The sequence below is a fragment of the mitochondrial genome of Crocodylus siamensis (genome assembly GCF_052110815.1).
Source record: "Crocodylus siamensis mitochondrion, complete genome".
Lineage (NCBI taxonomy): Eukaryota > Metazoa > Chordata > Crocodylia > Crocodylidae > Crocodylus > Crocodylus siamensis.
The window spans coordinates 1-16,836 of NC_008795.1; the positions used below are offsets into that span (position 1 = coordinate 1).

Genomic DNA, 16,836 nt, shown 5'->3' on the forward strand with positions numbered 1-16,836 from the left:
CAAAGGTTTAGTCCTGACCTTATTATTAGCTGCCGCTCAACTTACACATGCAAGCATCAACGCCCCAGTGAGAACACCCCAAATAGCCCAACTAATGGGCATGGAGCCGGCATCAGGCACATTAATAGCTATAGCCCACGACGCCTAGCCTCTGGCCACACCCCCATGGGATACAGCAGTGATTAACATTAAACCATAAGCGAAAGCTTGATTTAGTTAGAGCATAAAGGGGCGGCCAATCTCCGTGCCAGCAGCCGCGGTTACACAGCTACAGCCCCAAGTTAATAAGCACGGCGTAAATTGTGGCTAAGACCCAATCTACCAAATTAAGGCGAAAAGGCCGTCAAGCCGTGAAAAGCTAAAAACTCGCCAAGAACACCAATATTAATACAGCCTTAATCAAAAAGACACACCCGAACCCACGAAAGCTGGGGCACAAACTAGGATTAGATACCCTACTATGCCCAGCCCTCAACAAAGGTGCACTAACTACACACTACACCCGCCAGAGAATTACGAGCAACTTGCTTAAAACTCAAAGGACTTGACGGTGTTTCGAACCCGCCTAGAGGAGCCTGTCCTATAATCGACAACACACGATCCACCCAACCATCTTTTGCCCTAAACAGCCTGTATACCGCCGTCGCAAGCTTAGCCCATGAGGGACAAGTACCTAGCACAATAACTCACTTCTGAGCTAGTACGTCAGGTCAAGGTGCAGCCAATAAGTTGGTAGAGATGGGCTACATTTTCTACACTATAGAAACCAGTCACGGAGAGGCCTGTGAAACCAGGACTGTCAAAGACGGATTTAGCAGTAAATCAGGAGAAGAGTGCCTAATTGAAGACGGCCCCGAAATATGTACACACCGCCCGTCACCCTCCTCGAATTTAACCCAATTTATGCTACATAACACACATAGCATTCAATGAGATGAGGAAAGTCGTAACAAGGTAAGCGTACCGGAAGGTGTGCTTGGAACATCAAAATGTAGCTTAAACCAAAGCATTCTGCTTACACCTGAAACATGTTTACTTAAATAAACCATTTTGATTAACCCGCTCTAGCCCTCAAAATTCTAACACGAATCAAATAAATCACACTAAACCAAAACATTTTTATGCCTAAGTATCGGTGAGAGAAAAGACAACAGGCGCGATAGAGACAGTACCGCAAGGGAAAGATGAAATAAAAATTTAACACAAAAGTATAACACAGCAAAGATTAACCCTTTTACCTTTTGCATTATGGTTTAGCCAAACACAATCGTGGCAAAGAGCACTAAAGTCACCTACACCCGAATCTGGGCGAGCTACTATGCAGCAGAAGTAACACAGCACTAACCCATCTCTGTAGCAAAAGAGCGGGAAGACTGCCTAGTAGAAGTGAAAAGCCTAACGAGCCCAGTGATAGCTGGTTGCTTGGGAACAGAATATAAGTTCTACTGAAAGCCTTCTGATTTACCACCAACAAAGGACAAAGAAAGCTTTCAAGCTATTTAATGGGGGTACAGCCCCATTAACACAGGACTCAACCTATACCTAAGGGTAAAACTAATTTGCACTTTAAATGTAGGCTTTAAAGCAGCCAACACAACGAAAGCGTCAAAGCTCGCTCCAAAAAAATACCTACAACAAAATTAAACCCTACAACATTACCAAGCCCTCCTAAAACATTAGAAGAGATTATGCTAAAATTAGTAATAAGAAACTTGATCTTCTCCTAAGCGCGAGCCTACACTACTCATGACATACTATTGGTAATTAACGCCCCGCCCAACTACCACAAACATAAGGGCCACACACTGTTAACCCAACACAGGAGCGCGACAGGAAAGGCTAAACCCTGCAAAAGGAACTCGGCAAACAAAGATTCCGACTGTTTACCAAAAACACAGCCCCCAGCCAACCAAGTATTGGGGGTGATGCCTGCCCAATGACTTTAAGTTAAATGGCCGCGGTATCTACAACCGTGCGAAGGTAGCGTAATCATTTGTTCTTTAAATAAGGACCAGTATGAAAGGCTAAACGAGAATCTATCTGTCTCTTGCAGAAGGCCAGTGAAATTGATCTCCCTGTGCAAAAGCAGGGATGACAACATTAGACGAGAAGACCCTGTGAAACTTTAAACTTCTAAATCACAACAAATTGTAAAATACCACCCCACACGGGCCAACTACAATTAACACATTGATTTAGCGTTTTCGGTTGGGGCGACCCCAAAATAAAAAAAACTTTCCAGGAAAACAGTAACACGACACTTACTGACCAAGACCCACACCACAAAGTGCTTAAATGCAATCAGATCCGGCACACGCCGATCCATGAACTAAGCTACTCCAGGGATAACAGCGCAATCCCCTTCAAGAGCCCGTATCGACAGGGGGGTTTACGACCTCGATGTTGGATCAGGACATCCTAATGGTGTAACCGCTATTAACGGTTCGTTTGTTCAACGATTAAAGTCCTACGTGATCTGAGTTCAGACCGGAGTAATCCAGGTCGGTTTCTATCTATGAGTGCGAACCTTTCTAGTACGAAAGGACCGAAAGAACAAGGCCCATGCCATTAAAGTAAGCCTTACCTAAAGCTTAATGAAGACAACTAAATTAACAACCAGGACAATCACACCCCGCCTCAATATAAGGGCAAGCTGGGTTGGCAGAGCCTGGCTTAATGCAAAAGACCTAAGCCCTTTTATCCAGAGATTCAAATTCTCTACCCAGCAATAAGCTTTTTAACAGCCACACCCATTCTTATCTATATCGTCTCAGTCCTAATCGCAGTCGCATTCCTGACAGGGCTAGAGCGAAAAATCATTGGCTACATGCAACTACGTAAAGGCCCCAATATTGTGGGCCCTTTCGGGCTGCTACAACCATTTGCTGATGGCCTCAAGCTTATTATTAAAGAACTAACATTGCCCCTACTCGCCACCCCTGCTTTATTTATTCTGTCCCCCACAGTCGCCATTATTTTATCCCTAATCATATGAGCCCCCCTACCCGTACCATTTTCTATCGCTAATCTAAACCTTGGCATATTATTTTTATTAGCCATATCCAGCTTAGCAGTTTACTCGCTACTATGGTCCGGGTGAGCATCAAACTCTAAATACGCCCTAATAGGCGCCCTACGAGCAGTAGCCCAAACCATTTCCTATGAAGTCACATTAGCCATCATTGTTTTATCTGTTGTCCTGCTTAGCGGCGGATTTTCACTTCATGCACTGGCTATTACCCAAGAACCCGCCTACCTGGCACTAACCACATGACCACTACTAATAATATGATACACCTCAACACTAGCAGAGACAAACCGCGCCCCGTTTGATCTTACAGAGGGTGAGTCAGAACTAGTATCTGGGTTCAACGTTGAATACAGCGCAGGGCTGTTCACACTATTCTTCCTGGCCGAGTACGCCAACATTCTACTAATAAATACTTTAACCACCATCCTATTCCTAAACACATCAACAAACTTGCCAACACAAACACTATTCACCACCACCCTAATAAGCAAATCAATTCTACTAACCATCGGATTCCTATGAATCCGAGCATCATACCCACGATTCCGGTATGATCAATTAATACACCTACTGTGAAAAAACTTCTTGCCAGCCACGCTGGCAATCTGCCTATGACACTCCTCGCTCCCGATGTCAACACTAGGCCTTCCAGTAGCAAGGATTCGTGCCTGAACGCCAAAGGGCTACTTTGATGAGGTAGAAAGTGGAGGTTTAAATCCTCCCGAATCCTAGAGGAGCAGGAATTGAACCTGCACAAAAGAATCCAAAATTCTCCCTACTTCCATTGTAGTATCCCCTAACAGAAGAGTAAGCTAACCAAAGCTATTGGGTCCATACCCCAACAATGAGGGGCAATCCTTCCTCTCCTAACTCATGCCCATCTTCCAGCCAATCATCTTAACCACACTAACCATTACAACACTCATTTTCTTATCATCCACACACCTAGTACTCATGTGAGTAGCACTAGAACTTAGCACACTAGTGGTCCTACCATTGATTGCCAACAAATCGCACCCACGATCCATCGAAGCCTCCACAAAGTACTTCCTCACACAAGCCGCTGCTTCTGCCTTAATCATCTTCTCATGGACCTTAAACTATATCACAACTGGGGGCGGCCAAATTACAGAAGTAACAAACCAAGCCCTCACAACTATTATAACCCTGGCCCTCTTTATCAAAATTGGATTGGTGCCATTCCACTTCTGAGTACCTGAGACCATTCAAGGAATAGCTCCAACCGCCTCCATCTTCCTACTTACCTGACAAAAACTAGGCCCACTAATCATACTATACCTAATAAGCCCACTAATTAATTTCGAGGTCCTCTCTGCAGTGTCTATCCTCTCCGCCACAGTCGCCGGCTGACTTGGACTTAACCAAACCCAAATCCGGAAACTAGTAGCATTCTCCTCAATTGCCCAAATATCCTGAACACTCGTGATTATTAAATACGCACCATCACTTACAATCTTAGCCTTCTACCTATATTCAATCACAATCTCCGCTACACTTCTCACGTTAGAAAAACTATCAACAACATCCATTAACAACCTCCTACTTTCATTCCAAAAAGCCCCAGTTACTTCCTTACTGCTAACAATCTCCCTATTATCATTATCAGGCCTGCCCCCACTGGCCGGCTTCCTTCCAAAATGATTAACAATTGACCAGCTAGTGGCAGAAGGAGCAATTTGAATCGCATTCACAATACTCATAGCCTCCCTTCTGAGCCTATTCTTTTACCTACGACTATGATACAACTCCGCATCCACCCTTCCTCCTAACACTATTAATACCCAACGCCTATGACGCAAACCGACTCAACAAACTAACCTCACAATCAACTCCCTGGCTATAGCCGCCCTCACCCTAATCCTAGCAGCCACCATAATAAAAGCCATTACAAAACAAGAGGCCTATTAAAAGAAATTAGGTTCAATCTTCAAGCCAAGGGCCTTCAAAGCCCTAGATAGGAGTTAGCAATCTCCTATTTCTTGAATAAGGTTTATAGGGTTTTATCCTACATCTTCTGAATGCAAATCATAAACTTTTATTAAGCTAAAACCTCACTAGGCAAATGGGCCTCGATCCCATAAATTATTAGTTAACAGCTAATTACTCTAACCTGCTAGTTTTTACCTAAATATTAAACCCAGGTACAATTTAAAGTACATCTACGAGTTTGCAGTTCGTCGTGAATTTCACTACAGGGCTTGGTAAAAAGAGGATTTGAACCTCCGTAAATGGGTTTACAGCCCACTGCCATCACACTCGGCCATTCTACCAGTGAACATTAATCGTTGACTATTTTCCACTAACCACAAAGATATCGGCACCTTATATTTTATTTTCGGCGCCTGAGCTGGAATAGTAGGCACAGCCATAAGCCTATTAATTCGGACAGAGCTCAGCCAGCCTGGTCCATTCATAGGGGATGACCAAATTTATAATGTCATTGTCACAGCACATGCCTTTATCATAATTTTCTTTATAGTTATACCGATCATGATCGGCGGATTTGGAAATTGGCTACTCCCACTAATAATCGGAGCACCCGACATAGCATTTCCACGCATAAACAACATAAGCTTCTGACTGCTACCCCCATCATTTACCCTACTTCTCTCCTCAGCCTTTATTGAAACTGGAGCTGGCACCGGATGAACAGTCTACCCGCCCCTAGCTGGAAACCTAGCCCACGCCGGACCATCAGTAGACTTGACCATCTTCTCCCTCCACCTTGCTGGAGTATCATCCATTCTTGGAGCAATTAACTTTATTACCACGGCCATTAATATGAAACCCCCAGCAATATCACAACAACAGACGCCTCTTTTCGTATGGTCTATTCTAGTTACAGCCGTTCTCCTACTGCTCTCACTACCAGTCCTAGCTGCAGGAATTACCATATTACTCACTGATCGAAACCTGAACACCACCTTCTTTGACCCCGCAGGAGGAGGAGACCCAATCCTATACCAACACCTTTTCTGATTCTTTGGCCACCCAGAAGTATACATCCTCATCCTACCAGGGTTTGGAATAATCTCCCATGTAATCACCTTCTACTCAAGTAAAAAAGAACCATTTGGCTACATAGGAATAGTCTGAGCCATGATATCAATCGGCTTTCTCGGATTCATCGTCTGAGCCCACCACATATTTACAGTAGGAATAGACGTTGACACCCGAGCATACTTCACATCCGCCACAATAATTATCGCCATCCCCACCGGCGTAAAAGTGTTCAGCTGATTAGCCACTATTTACGGAGGAGTAGTGAAATGACAAGCCCCCATGCTCTGAGCACTCGGCTTCATTTTCTTATTCACAGTCGGAGGACTAACAGGAATTGTACTAGCTAACTCATCACTAGACATTATTCTACACGATACCTACTACGTAGTAGCCCACTTCCACTATGTACTATCTATGGGGGCAGTATTCGCCATCATAAGCGGATTCACTCACTGGTTCCCACTATTTACAGGATTTACCCTCCACCACACATGAACAAAAATCCAATTCATAATCATATTCACGGGTGTAAACCTAACCTTCTTCCCACAACACTTCCTGGGCCTGTCAGGGATACCACGACGATATTCCGACTACCCAGATGCATATGCCTTCTGAAATATAATCTCCTCAATCGGATCGTTAGTTTCCATAGTATCAGTCGTCCTGCTCACATTTATTGTATGAGAGGCATTTTCATCAAAACGAAAAGTCCAAGTGCCTGAAATAGCAAGTACAAACGTAGAATGACTAAACAACTGCCCACCGTCATACCACACCTACGAAGAGCCAGTCTTTGTTCAAGTACGAAAAAAACTAACATAAGCAATGCCCCACCCTGATGCTAAGGACAGGGGGAGTTGAACCCCCACCACTTGGTTTCAAGCCAATCGCAATACGACATGCTCTGTCCTCCAAGAAGAGTTAGTATACACATATTACCCGCCCTTGTCAAGGGCGAAATATAGGACCAAATCCTTTACTCTTCTATGGCAAACCCAATACACCTAGGACTCCAAGATGCAATATCCCCGCTAATAGAAGAACTACTCTATTTTCATGACCACACACTAATAATTATTTTTTTAATCAGTATATTTGTACTATACACAATCTCAGTTTTATTACTAACAAGTCTATACCACACAAATGCAACAGATGTACAAGAAATAGAAATAATCTGAACCATTCTGCCAGCCCTAATCCTAATTACAATCGCCCTTCCATCCCTACGCACGCTATACCTTATAGACGAAACCACCAACCCCTGCCTAACCATTAAAGTTATCGGGCATCAATGGTATTGGACATATGAATATACAGACTTTTCCCAGCTGGAATTCGACTCTTACATGCTACCAACACAAGACCTGCCTCAAGGTCACTTCCGCCTTTTAGAAGTAGACCACCGCATGATTGTTCCAACAAGCTCAAGCACCCGAACATTAATCACAGCTGAAGACGTCCTACACTCATGAGCAGTACCATCCCTAGGGATCAAAATAGACGCAGTACCTGGACGACTAAACCAAACCTCACTAACATCCCCCAATCCTGGGGTATTCTATGGCCAATGTTCTGAAATCTGCGGAGCAAACCATAGTTTTATGCCTATTGTCGTAGAAGCTGTCCCTATACAGCACTTCCAAAACTGATTAAAAACAAACTCATAAGCACTAAGAAGCTAAACCGCCCAAAGCCCTAGCCTTTTAAGCTAGCATTGGGGACCACGCCAACCCCCTTAGTGGCATGCCACAATTAAACCCCGAACCTTGATTAATAATCTTATCCATTACATGGCTAGTACTCATTACTACTTTACAGCCAAAAATTGCCTCTCTAAAGTTCATAAATAGCCCAAGCAGCCCCGCCCAAAAAACCACTAAAACATGACCCTGACCACAAATCTAAATTTATTTGACCAATTCTTAGTCCCCAAACTACTTGGCATATCACTACTAATCCCAGCCATGTTATTAACAACAGTGCTAATCTATAACCCGCAAGATCGCTGACTATCAAACCCTTTAACAACCCTACAGTCCTGATTAATTGCAAAAGCCACTAAACAGATCATAACCCCAGTAAATAAGCCAGGACATAAGTGATCATTAATACTGATCTCACTACTAACAATGCTTATTCTCAACAACCTTTTAGGCCTTCTCCCATACACGTTTACACCAACAACTCAGCTGTCTATAAATATAGCCCTGGCCCTCCCACTGTGGCTAGCAACAGTACTAATTGGCCTACGAAACAACCCAACCTCTTCACTAGCCCACCTCCTACCAGAAGGGACCCCAACACCCCTAATCCCAATCCTAATCCTAATCGAAACAATTAGCCTACTCATCCGACCAATCGCACTTGCCGTACGACTCACAGCCAATCTCACCGCAGGACATCTTCTAATACACCTAATCTCCACTGCGGCACTTAGCCTAATGACAACTTCCACACTACTTGCCGGACTAACCCTGATCATTCTAACCCTATTAATGCTCCTAGAAATTGCAGTAGCAATAATTCAAGCGTACGTGTTTACCCTACTACTCTCACTATACCTGCAAGAAAACGTATAATGACCCACCAAACACACCTATTCCACATAGTCAACCCAAGCCCCTGGCCAATCATGGGGGCTATGGCTGCCATAATATTAACAGTCGGGCTGGTCCTATGATTCCACTGTAATTTAAACCTAATTTTATTTCTAGGACTAATCTCCACATTACTAATTATATTCCAGTGGTGACGAGATATTGTCCGAGAAAGCACCTATCTAGGCCACCATACCCCTCCAGTCCAAAAAGGACTACGATATGGCATAATCCTATTCATCACCTCAGAGGTCTTCTTTTTCCTTGGATTCTTCTGAGCGTTCTATCACTCAAGCTTAGCACCAACCCCAGAACTAGGAGGACAATGACCACCAACGGGAATTACCACACTAGACCCATTCGAAGTCCCACTTCTCAACACAGCAGTACTACTAGCCTCAGGGGTTACAGTAACATGAGCCCATCACAGCCTAATAGAAGCCAACCGAGCATCTGCCATCCACGCCTTAATTCTCACAATTATTCTAGGGCTATACTTCACTGCCCTTCAGGCAATAGAGTACTACGAAGCCCCATTCACCATCGCAGACAGCAGCTATGGGTCAACCTTCTTTGTTGCCACGGGCTTTCACGGCCTACACGTCATTATTGGATCAACATTCCTAATAACCTGCCTTTATCGACAAACCATACACCACTTCACCTCGAACCACCATTTCGGTTTCGAAGCTGCCGCTTGATACTGACATTTCGTAGACGTAGTCTGACTGTTCCTATACATCTCAATCTATTGATGAGGCTCCTGCTCTTCTAGTATTGACAATACAAATGACTTCCAATCATTAAACCCTGGTATTATCCTCAGGGAAGAGCAATAAACCTACTTACCACGCTCATATTAGCCACAGCTACTGCAGTAGCCGTAATTGCCCTAAATCTACTAATATCAGAGATAACCCCAGACCCAGAAAAGCTTTCACCATATGAATGCGGATTTGACCCGCTGGGATCCGCCCGCCTGCCACTATCTATCCGCTTTTTCATAATCGCTATTTTATTCTTACTGTTTGACCTAGAGATCGCCATCCTACTACCGCTAGCATGAGCCCTTCAACTCACAGGCCTAATAAAAAGTATCACATGGGCCATCATTGTCTTTATGCTTATATTTGCAGGCCTAACATACGAATGACTACAAGGCGGGCTAGAATGAGCAGAGTAATCTCTAACCAAAGGAGCTAGTCCAAGCTAAGACTTCTAGCTTCGGCCTAGAAAATCATGACCAACTTCATGGCTCCCTATTGACCTCGCCCACTAATCTGTTATTCACCTTCTCTTTCATTATCTTCACCATTGGGTTTACCTTCCGCCACACCCATCTCCTCTCAGCCCTATTATGCCTGGAAGGTATGATACTATCAGTATTTTTACTAATAGCAACATGGTCTCTAAGCTCAAACATCTCCTCTTTCATCCTTCCTTTAACAGTACTAACACTATCAGCCTGTGAAGCTGGCATCGGCCTCGCCCTACTGATCGCCTCAGCCCGAACACACAACACAGCCAACCTCAAAAACCTAAATCTGCTCCAATGTTAAAAATCATTGTACCCACAATAATACTAATTCCCTCAACCTGTCTGACAGCCACAAAAAACACCTGACTATCGCCAACAGCCTACTCAGCAGTTATTATTATCCTAGGCATACTTGTCTTAAACCCCGGAGACACCCTGATGAACACTACTGGTCTATTACTAGGAAGTGACCAAATCTCAACGCCCTTACTTATACTATCCTGCTGACTACTACCACTAATATTTATGGCTAGCCAAAGCTCCATGTCACACAACCCCGCCCAACAAAAACGACTGTTTATCACAGCCCTAGCCCTCCTACAATTAGCCCTAATATTAGTATTCATGGCCTTAGACCTAATATTATTCTACACCACCTTTGAAGCAACCCTTATTCCCACCCTAATAGTGATCGCCCGATGAGGCTCCCAAACAGAACGACTCGGAGCCGGACTATATTTCCTCCTATACACCATCACTAGCTCCATACCCCTTCTAATTGCACTTCTATGAGTGTATAACATAAAAGGAACTGCGTCTATTACACTCTTACAACTACTGCCCCCAATAGCCCTAACATTCTGAACAAACACGCTACTATGAACCTCACTCATATTGGCCTTCCTAGTAAAAATCCCAATTTACGGCCTCCACCTTTGGCTACCAAAAGCCCACGTAGAAGCCCCAATTGCCGGATCCATGGTCCTTGCAGCAATCTTATTAAAACTCGGGGGTTATGGCCTGCTACGAATTACAAACCTATTAACTGAACAAACTACATCCTCTTATATTCTCCCACTGGCAGTAGCACTATGGGGTGCACTCATAACCGGCATAGTCTGCCTACGACAAACAGATTTAAAATCCCTAATTGCCTACTCCTCAGTAAGCCACATAGGACTAATAACAAGCTCGATCCTCACTCACAATCAACTAGCCCCATCAGGATCAATAATTATAATAGTAGCCCACGGCCTTACATCTTCGATACTATTCTGCCTGGCAAATATTAACTACGAACGAACACACTCACGAACCCTATTACTTACACAAGGAGTACAACTAACTGCCCCAGCCATGACATCCTGATGACTCCTAGCCTGCTTAACAAACATAGCACTTCCCCCAACAATTAATTTCATTGGAGAGCTCACCCTTATAGTCTCACTATTTGACTGAGCAGACATTACTATCTTTCTAACAGGGCTAAGCGAATTCATCACCTCAATCTACACCCTACACATATTCTCCTCAACCCAACAGGGAACCCTTCCAACCCATATTATTACAATAAGTCCAACCCAAACTCGAGAACATCTACTAATAACACTGCACTCCGCACCATCAATCGCTTTAATCTTTATACCTCAACTAATATACTGCCAATAAGCCGTGACGGCTGACAAGAGCACACAGCCATGAGAGTACCCACAAGAACTGCTAATTCTGTCCCCCGGATTTAATTGCCCGGCTCTCATATTACGTAGTACTAGCCCGTAGATATAGTTTAAACAAAACGTTAGAATGTGGACCTAAAAACAGGAACTCACTTACTCCTTATCTACCAACGCACCCTACTACAAACACCATAAAGCTTTTAATGGATAACAGTATTCCATCGGCTTTAGGAGCCGAGCATCTTGGTGCAACTCCAAGTGAAAGCAACCATAACACAGCCATTAGCCTTAATTATTATACTGTTCCTGCTCCCCCTAGCAATCTTGACACTCCCAATACTAACACCAAGCTCAAAACTGGCCTCACCACTTAAAACCAAAGTATTGGCAGCTAAACTGGCCTTCCTTACCAGCCTAATCCCGCTGACCTACCTCATCCATAATGACTTAACCATCACTACATACGAAGCCCAATGATCAACAATTGGTACAACCACAATTCGCGTTAGCTTCACATTAGACATTTACTCCACCTTCTTCTTACCCATCCTACTTTTTGTCGTATGAGCTATCATAGAGTTTACCGTACAATACATAGAGTCAGACCTAAAAATTAACACTTTCTTTAACCAACTCACCACCTTCACCCTAGTAATAGTAATCCTTGTAACTGCTGAAAACCTATTCCAATTTTTCATCGGCTGAGAGGGGGTGGGTATCATATCCTTCATGTTAATTAACTGATGATCCTTCCGATCAAACTCGAACAAAGCTGCCATGCAAGCTGTAATCTACAACCGCCTAGCAGACATTGGCCTAGTTGTCGCCCTGGCATGAATAGTTATCAACGACCTGTCCCTAGACATTAAAAACACACAAGTCACGCCAGACATAGCCCTCATCCCTGCACTAGGGCTGCTTCTAGCAGCTGCTGGGAAATCCGCTCAGTTCGGATTCCACCCATGACTCCCCGCAGCGATAGAAGGCCCAACCCCTGTATCAGCCCTATTACACTCAAGCACCATGGTAGTAGCCGGAGTGTTCCTACTCATCCGGACCTCAAATATGCTATACAGCAACGAAACAGCAACTACAGCTTGCTTGCTACTAGGAGCCTTTACATCCATACTAGCTGCTTCATGCGCACTAACCCAAAATGACCTAAAAAAAATCATTGCCTACTCAACTACTAGTCAACTAGGCCTAATAATGACCTCCATCGGATTAAAACAACCTGAGCTCGCATTTATACACATCTCAACACACGCGTTCTTTAAAGCAATGCTCTTCCTCTGCGCAGGAACGATCATCCACAGCCTAGGCAATGAACAAGACATCCGAAAAATAGGAGGGCTTAAAAAGGCACTTCCCACCACCATCTCCTGCCTAATCATTGGCTCCCTCGCCCTATCAGGAATGCCATTCATAGCCGGCTTTTACTCAAAAGACGCCATCATTGAAGCCATCAACACCTCCCATGTAAACTCCCTATCACTGGCCATAACCCTTGTAGCAACCACCTTCACCACACTCTACAGCCTGCGCATGATTTACTATGTAACCCTAAACACCCCACGAATCCTATCACTATCAGCCGTCTCCGAGGCCCCTCAAACAACCAGCCCCATTCTACGACTAGCTATCGGAAGCATCGCAGCCGGACTCATAATTTCAGCCACTATTATACCACCCAACATCCCACAGCTAACCATGCCAACATCAGCCAAGCTAGCCGCACTAAACATCCTAATCCTGAGTCTACTAGTCGGCTCAATCCTAATTACAATAGCAAATCAGCTTCCCAACTCCATCAAGGGCACCCAAAACCCCCTTATCTCTAAAATCATCCACTCCTACTTCATTCTACATCATACCCTGCCATCTATAATCTTACAGATTAGCCAAAAACTGTCAACCCACCTGATAGACCAAACACACTATGAAGCCTTGGGCCCTAAAACAGTAACCCACCTACAAACACTAATAGCCAAACTGCTAACTAACTTCCATAAAGCTCAAATTAACCCGTACCTAAAAATTGCCATTCTATCCATCACACTAATCTCCTTACTCTACTTCACCTCAATGAACGCAGAGCCCCCCGATGCCGCCCACGAATTATAATTATAATAGTAAACAACACCACCAATAAAGCCCAACCACTTAAAACGAGAAGCCCCCAACCACTTAAATAAAATAGCCCAACCCCTAAAAACTCATTACTCACATCATCACCCCAAGCCTCAACACCATCAACAAAACACCCTAAAACCTCTGCTCATGCAGAGTCGTATACACAATATCCACCAATACCTAAACCGGCCCCACAAACATAAGCCAACACCTTAGATCCTCCCACCCCTCAAAACTCACAATATTTATCATCAGTAAATCCGACACAAAAAGCGAAAACTACCAATAAACCCCCCAAATAAATTAGCAATACCACAAGCGGTATAAAACTCCCACCTCCCGCCACCAACAGCCCACTACCAAATATTGCAGCAAAAAGCAAACTAACCACCCCATAATGGATCGTCACCCCCGACGCCACTAACACCACACTAACCATCATTAAAAAACAAAGAAGAAAAAATGTAATTCCCATTATTCTCACTTGGGCTCCAGACCAAGACCTGGGGCACGAAAAACCCCCGTTGTACTTTCAACTATAAAAATCAACATTTAAACCAAATGGCCCACCAACTACGAAAATCCCACCCACTCTTAAAACTAGTAAACCACTCTCTGATTGACTTGCCCACACCATCCAACATTTCCTACTGATGAAACTTTGGATCACTTCTCGGATTCACCCTATTAATCCAATTAGCATCGGGCGTTATACTAATAATGCACTTCCTAGCAGACGACTCTTTAGCTTTTATGTCCGTCGCCTACACTTCACGAGAAGTCTGATATGGTTGACTAATCCGAAGCCTCCATGCAAACGGAGCTTCCCTATTCTTCCTATGCACCTTCCTCCACATCGGACGTGGAGTATACTACGGGTCCTACCTAAATGAAAATACATGAAACATCGGAGTATTATTGTTACTACTACTGATAGCAACTGCCTTCATGGGCTACGTCCTACCATGGGGGCAGATGTCGTTCTGAGGGGCAACCGTGATCACCAACCTAATATCAGCCATCCCCTACGTAGGAGACTCAATTGTCACCTGAATTTGAGGGGGGCCGTCCGTCAATAGCGCAACCTTAACACGATTTACTACCCTGCACTTCCTGCTCCCATTTATCCTCATAGCCACCATCCTCACACACCTCATCTTCCTCCACGAACGCGGGTCATTCAACCCACTAGGATTAATCTCTAACGCCGACAAAATTCCATTCCACCCATACTTCTCAGCAAAAGACGCCATAGGCATGGCCCTGGCCACCGTCCTATTAATAACCCTTACATTCTACTTCCCAAACCTATTAGGAGACCCAGAAAACTTTACCCCTGCCAACCCCATAAAAACACCAGACCACATTAAACCAGAATGATATTTCCTATTCGCCTACACAATCTTACGATCTATTCCAAACAAACTCATAGGAGTCATTGCCATATTTGCATCCATCCTAGTATTACTACTCCTACCTGCACTACACACATCAAAACGACAATCAATAAGCCTACGTCCCTTATCCCAACTTTTATTCTGAGTCCTAATCGCAGACTTCTTTATCCTCACATGAATCGGGGGCCAGCCAGTACAAAACCCATACACCTTAATCGGACAAACAGCCTCCTTCATCTACTTCTTCACCATCCTTATCTTATTACCACTGACCGGAATAATTGAAAACTTAATAATCAAACCCCTTCGGTACCGGCCGTACGGACCATGAAAAATCCCTATTATACCAACATGAGGCAATAGAATAAACCCACACACTCCTGTAGCTCAACCCCAAAGCACTGGCCTTGTAAGACAGAGATGGAATACACACACCTTCCCAGGAGTACAGCCCAGCCCTCAAGAAGATAGACATGACTCTACTCTTCCGGCCCCCAAAGCCGACATTCTTATTAAACTACTTCTTGAATTAAATTAGTCATCGTAGCTTAACTCACAAAAGCATAACACTGAAAATGTTAACATGGACAAAAGTCCCGAATGACAATCAAGCTAACCAAAAACCACGAACACTATTACTTTTCGCTAAACAAAAGACAATTATGTACTATGTCCCAGCTATGTATTATAAGGCATTCATTTATCTGCCCCTAACACCCATCCATTAGTTCTTATTAATCAGCATCTCATGTGAAATCACCATCCATTGTATCCATATTAATTATTACTAGTCTCAAGCCCATACCTGGACACGGCTCACATTCATTGCTCTTCTTAGAGACCTCTGGTTATCACTCTCACGTACTCATCTTGCTATTGCCTGGACATTCTTTCCTCTTCTTAGAGGCCTCAACCCGCACCGTATGGTTTCACTCATTTACGTCCGTGATCGCGGCATTTCTATTTTTTGATTGCTATTGGTTCTTTATTTTTTTGGGGAGATCTCATCCCCTACCCGGGGGCTTATATCTAAAGTCATTAAACTAAGGTGGTGCATCTTCCTTGCAGAACGGACCAGTCCGACTTTCATGTACATAAATATTTAATGCTCGTTATACATATTACCCTTTAATTAGGCCCCCCCTCCCCCCAGTTTTGTTGGCCCCGGGGTCGGCTCTTCTGTAATTTTATTGATAAAAAAAAAAAAAAAAAAAAAAAAAAATTAAAAAATAAAATACAAAGAGGAAAACAAGAAAAAAATTTTAAAAAATTTAAAAAATTTTAAACAAATTACCAACCTAGGCCAAAATAGGAAGAAATTTTAAAAAATTTTTAAAAAATTTTAAACAAATTATCAACCTAGGCCAAAATAGGAAGAAATTTTAAAAAATTTTTAAAAAATTTTAAACAAATTATCAACCTAGGCCAAAATAGGAAGAAATTTTAAAAAATTTTTAAAAAATTTTAAACAAATTATCAACCTAGGCCAAAATAGGAAGAAATTTTAAAAAATTTTAAAAAAAAATTAAAAAATTATTAACCTAGGCCAAAATAGGAAAAATTTTAAAAATTTTTTTAAAAAAAAATTAAAAAATTATTAACCTAGGCCAAAATAGGAAAAATTGCACGTCAACCAGCCTAAGACTACCTTGTTAATCAGACACACAGTTATTATACACAACAGAACGTGGATGTTAAGTCACCCAAATAACAA

At 43.2% G+C, this 16,836-nt stretch overlaps 13 protein-coding genes across 13 annotated transcripts, besides 25 other annotated features; 12 read left to right on the forward strand and 1 right to left on the reverse strand. All coding sequences in view use genetic code 2, as the record gives it.

Moving 5' to 3' along the window:
• Nucleotides 1-985, forward strand: an rRNA (s-rRNA).
• Nucleotides 986-1,054, forward strand: a tRNA (tRNA-Val).
• Nucleotides 1,055-2,651, forward strand: an rRNA (l-rRNA).
• A 1-nt stretch (nt 2,652) lies between these two features.
• Nucleotides 2,653-2,728, forward strand: a tRNA (tRNA-Leu).
• ND1 (NADH dehydrogenase subunit 1) lies at nt 2,729-3,691 on the forward strand. Its single transcript has one exon. It carries the CDS (start codon nt 2,729-2,731, stop codon nt 3,689-3,691), a length of 963 nt encoding a protein of 320 aa, YP_001004152.1.
• Nucleotides 3,690-3,761, forward strand: a tRNA (tRNA-Ile).
• Nucleotides 3,760-3,830, reverse strand: a tRNA (tRNA-Gln).
• A 2-nt stretch (nt 3,831-3,832) lies between these two features.
• Nucleotides 3,833-3,900, forward strand: a tRNA (tRNA-Met).
• Nucleotides 3,901-3,904: 4 nt separating this feature from the next.
• Nucleotides 3,905-4,960, forward strand: ND2 (NADH dehydrogenase subunit 2). Its single transcript has one exon. It carries the CDS (start codon nt 3,905-3,907, stop codon nt 4,958-4,960), a length of 1,056 nt encoding a protein of 351 aa, YP_001004153.1.
• Nucleotides 4,961-5,034, forward strand: a tRNA (tRNA-Trp).
• A 2-nt stretch (nt 5,035-5,036) lies between these two features.
• Nucleotides 5,037-5,105, reverse strand: a tRNA (tRNA-Ala).
• Nucleotide 5,106: 1 nt separating this feature from the next.
• Nucleotides 5,107-5,179, reverse strand: a tRNA (tRNA-Asn).
• Nucleotides 5,180-5,185: 6 nt separating this feature from the next.
• Nucleotides 5,186-5,251, reverse strand: a tRNA (tRNA-Cys).
• Nucleotides 5,252-5,322, reverse strand: a tRNA (tRNA-Tyr).
• A 1-nt stretch (nt 5,323) lies between these two features.
• Nucleotides 5,324-6,880, forward strand: COX1 (cytochrome c oxidase subunit I). Its single transcript has one exon. The coding sequence runs from the start codon at nt 5,324-5,326 to the stop codon at nt 6,878-6,880; it is 1,557 nt and encodes a 518-aa protein (YP_001004154.1).
• Nucleotides 6,881-6,900: 20 nt separating this feature from the next.
• Nucleotides 6,901-6,970, reverse strand: a tRNA (tRNA-Ser).
• A 3-nt stretch (nt 6,971-6,973) lies between these two features.
• Nucleotides 6,974-7,044, forward strand: a tRNA (tRNA-Asp).
• On the forward strand, nt 7,045-7,728 carry COX2 (cytochrome c oxidase subunit II). The gene has a single exon. The coding sequence runs from the start codon at nt 7,045-7,047 to the stop codon at nt 7,726-7,728; it is 684 nt and encodes a 227-aa protein (YP_001004155.1).
• Nucleotide 7,729: 1 nt separating this feature from the next.
• Nucleotides 7,730-7,803, forward strand: a tRNA (tRNA-Lys).
• Nucleotide 7,804: 1 nt separating this feature from the next.
• Nucleotides 7,805-7,966, forward strand: ATP8 (ATP synthase F0 subunit 8). Its single transcript has one exon. It carries the CDS (start codon nt 7,805-7,807, stop codon nt 7,964-7,966), a length of 162 nt encoding a protein of 53 aa, YP_001004156.1.
• Nucleotides 7,945-8,640, forward strand: ATP6 (ATP synthase F0 subunit 6). The gene has a single exon. The coding sequence runs from the start codon at nt 7,945-7,947 to the stop codon at nt 8,638-8,640; it is 696 nt and encodes a 231-aa protein (YP_001004157.1).
• Nucleotides 8,640-9,423, forward strand: COX3 (cytochrome c oxidase subunit III). The gene has a single exon. A coding segment is annotated over exon 1 (784 nt).
• Nucleotides 9,424-9,493, forward strand: a tRNA (tRNA-Gly).
• Nucleotides 9,494-9,841, forward strand: ND3 (NADH dehydrogenase subunit 3). The gene has a single exon. It carries the CDS (start codon nt 9,494-9,496, stop codon nt 9,839-9,841), a length of 348 nt encoding a protein of 115 aa, YP_001004159.1.
• A 10-nt stretch (nt 9,842-9,851) lies between these two features.
• Nucleotides 9,852-9,920, forward strand: a tRNA (tRNA-Arg).
• A 3-nt stretch (nt 9,921-9,923) lies between these two features.
• ND4L (NADH dehydrogenase subunit 4L) lies at nt 9,924-10,217 on the forward strand. The gene has a single exon. The coding sequence runs from the start codon at nt 9,924-9,926 to the stop codon at nt 10,215-10,217; it is 294 nt and encodes a 97-aa protein (YP_001004160.1).
• ND4 (NADH dehydrogenase subunit 4) lies at nt 10,211-11,584 on the forward strand. Its single transcript has one exon. It carries the CDS (start codon nt 10,211-10,213, stop codon nt 11,582-11,584), a length of 1,374 nt encoding a protein of 457 aa, YP_001004161.1.
• A 29-nt stretch (nt 11,585-11,613) lies between these two features.
• Nucleotides 11,614-11,674, forward strand: a tRNA (tRNA-Ser).
• Nucleotides 11,675-11,691: 17 nt separating this feature from the next.
• Nucleotides 11,692-11,761, forward strand: a tRNA (tRNA-His).
• Nucleotides 11,762-11,788: 27 nt separating this feature from the next.
• Nucleotides 11,789-11,859, forward strand: a tRNA (tRNA-Leu).
• Nucleotides 11,860-11,862: 3 nt separating this feature from the next.
• ND5 (NADH dehydrogenase subunit 5) lies at nt 11,863-13,716 on the forward strand. Its single transcript has one exon. The coding sequence runs from the start codon at nt 11,863-11,865 to the stop codon at nt 13,714-13,716; it is 1,854 nt and encodes a 617-aa protein (YP_001004162.1).
• ND6 (NADH dehydrogenase subunit 6) lies at nt 13,673-14,200 on the reverse strand. Its single transcript has one exon. It carries the CDS (start codon nt 14,198-14,200, stop codon nt 13,673-13,675), a length of 528 nt encoding a protein of 175 aa, YP_001004163.1.
• Nucleotides 14,201-14,271, reverse strand: a tRNA (tRNA-Glu).
• A 15-nt stretch (nt 14,272-14,286) lies between these two features.
• On the forward strand, nt 14,287-15,442 carry CYTB (cytochrome b). The gene has a single exon. A coding segment is annotated over exon 1 (1,156 nt).
• Nucleotides 15,443-15,498: 56 nt separating this feature from the next.
• Nucleotides 15,499-15,570, forward strand: a tRNA (tRNA-Thr).
• An 11-nt stretch (nt 15,571-15,581) lies between these two features.
• Nucleotides 15,582-15,649, reverse strand: a tRNA (tRNA-Pro).
• Nucleotides 15,650-15,659: 10 nt separating this feature from the next.
• Nucleotides 15,660-15,728, forward strand: a tRNA (tRNA-Phe).
• Nucleotides 15,729-16,836: a D loop.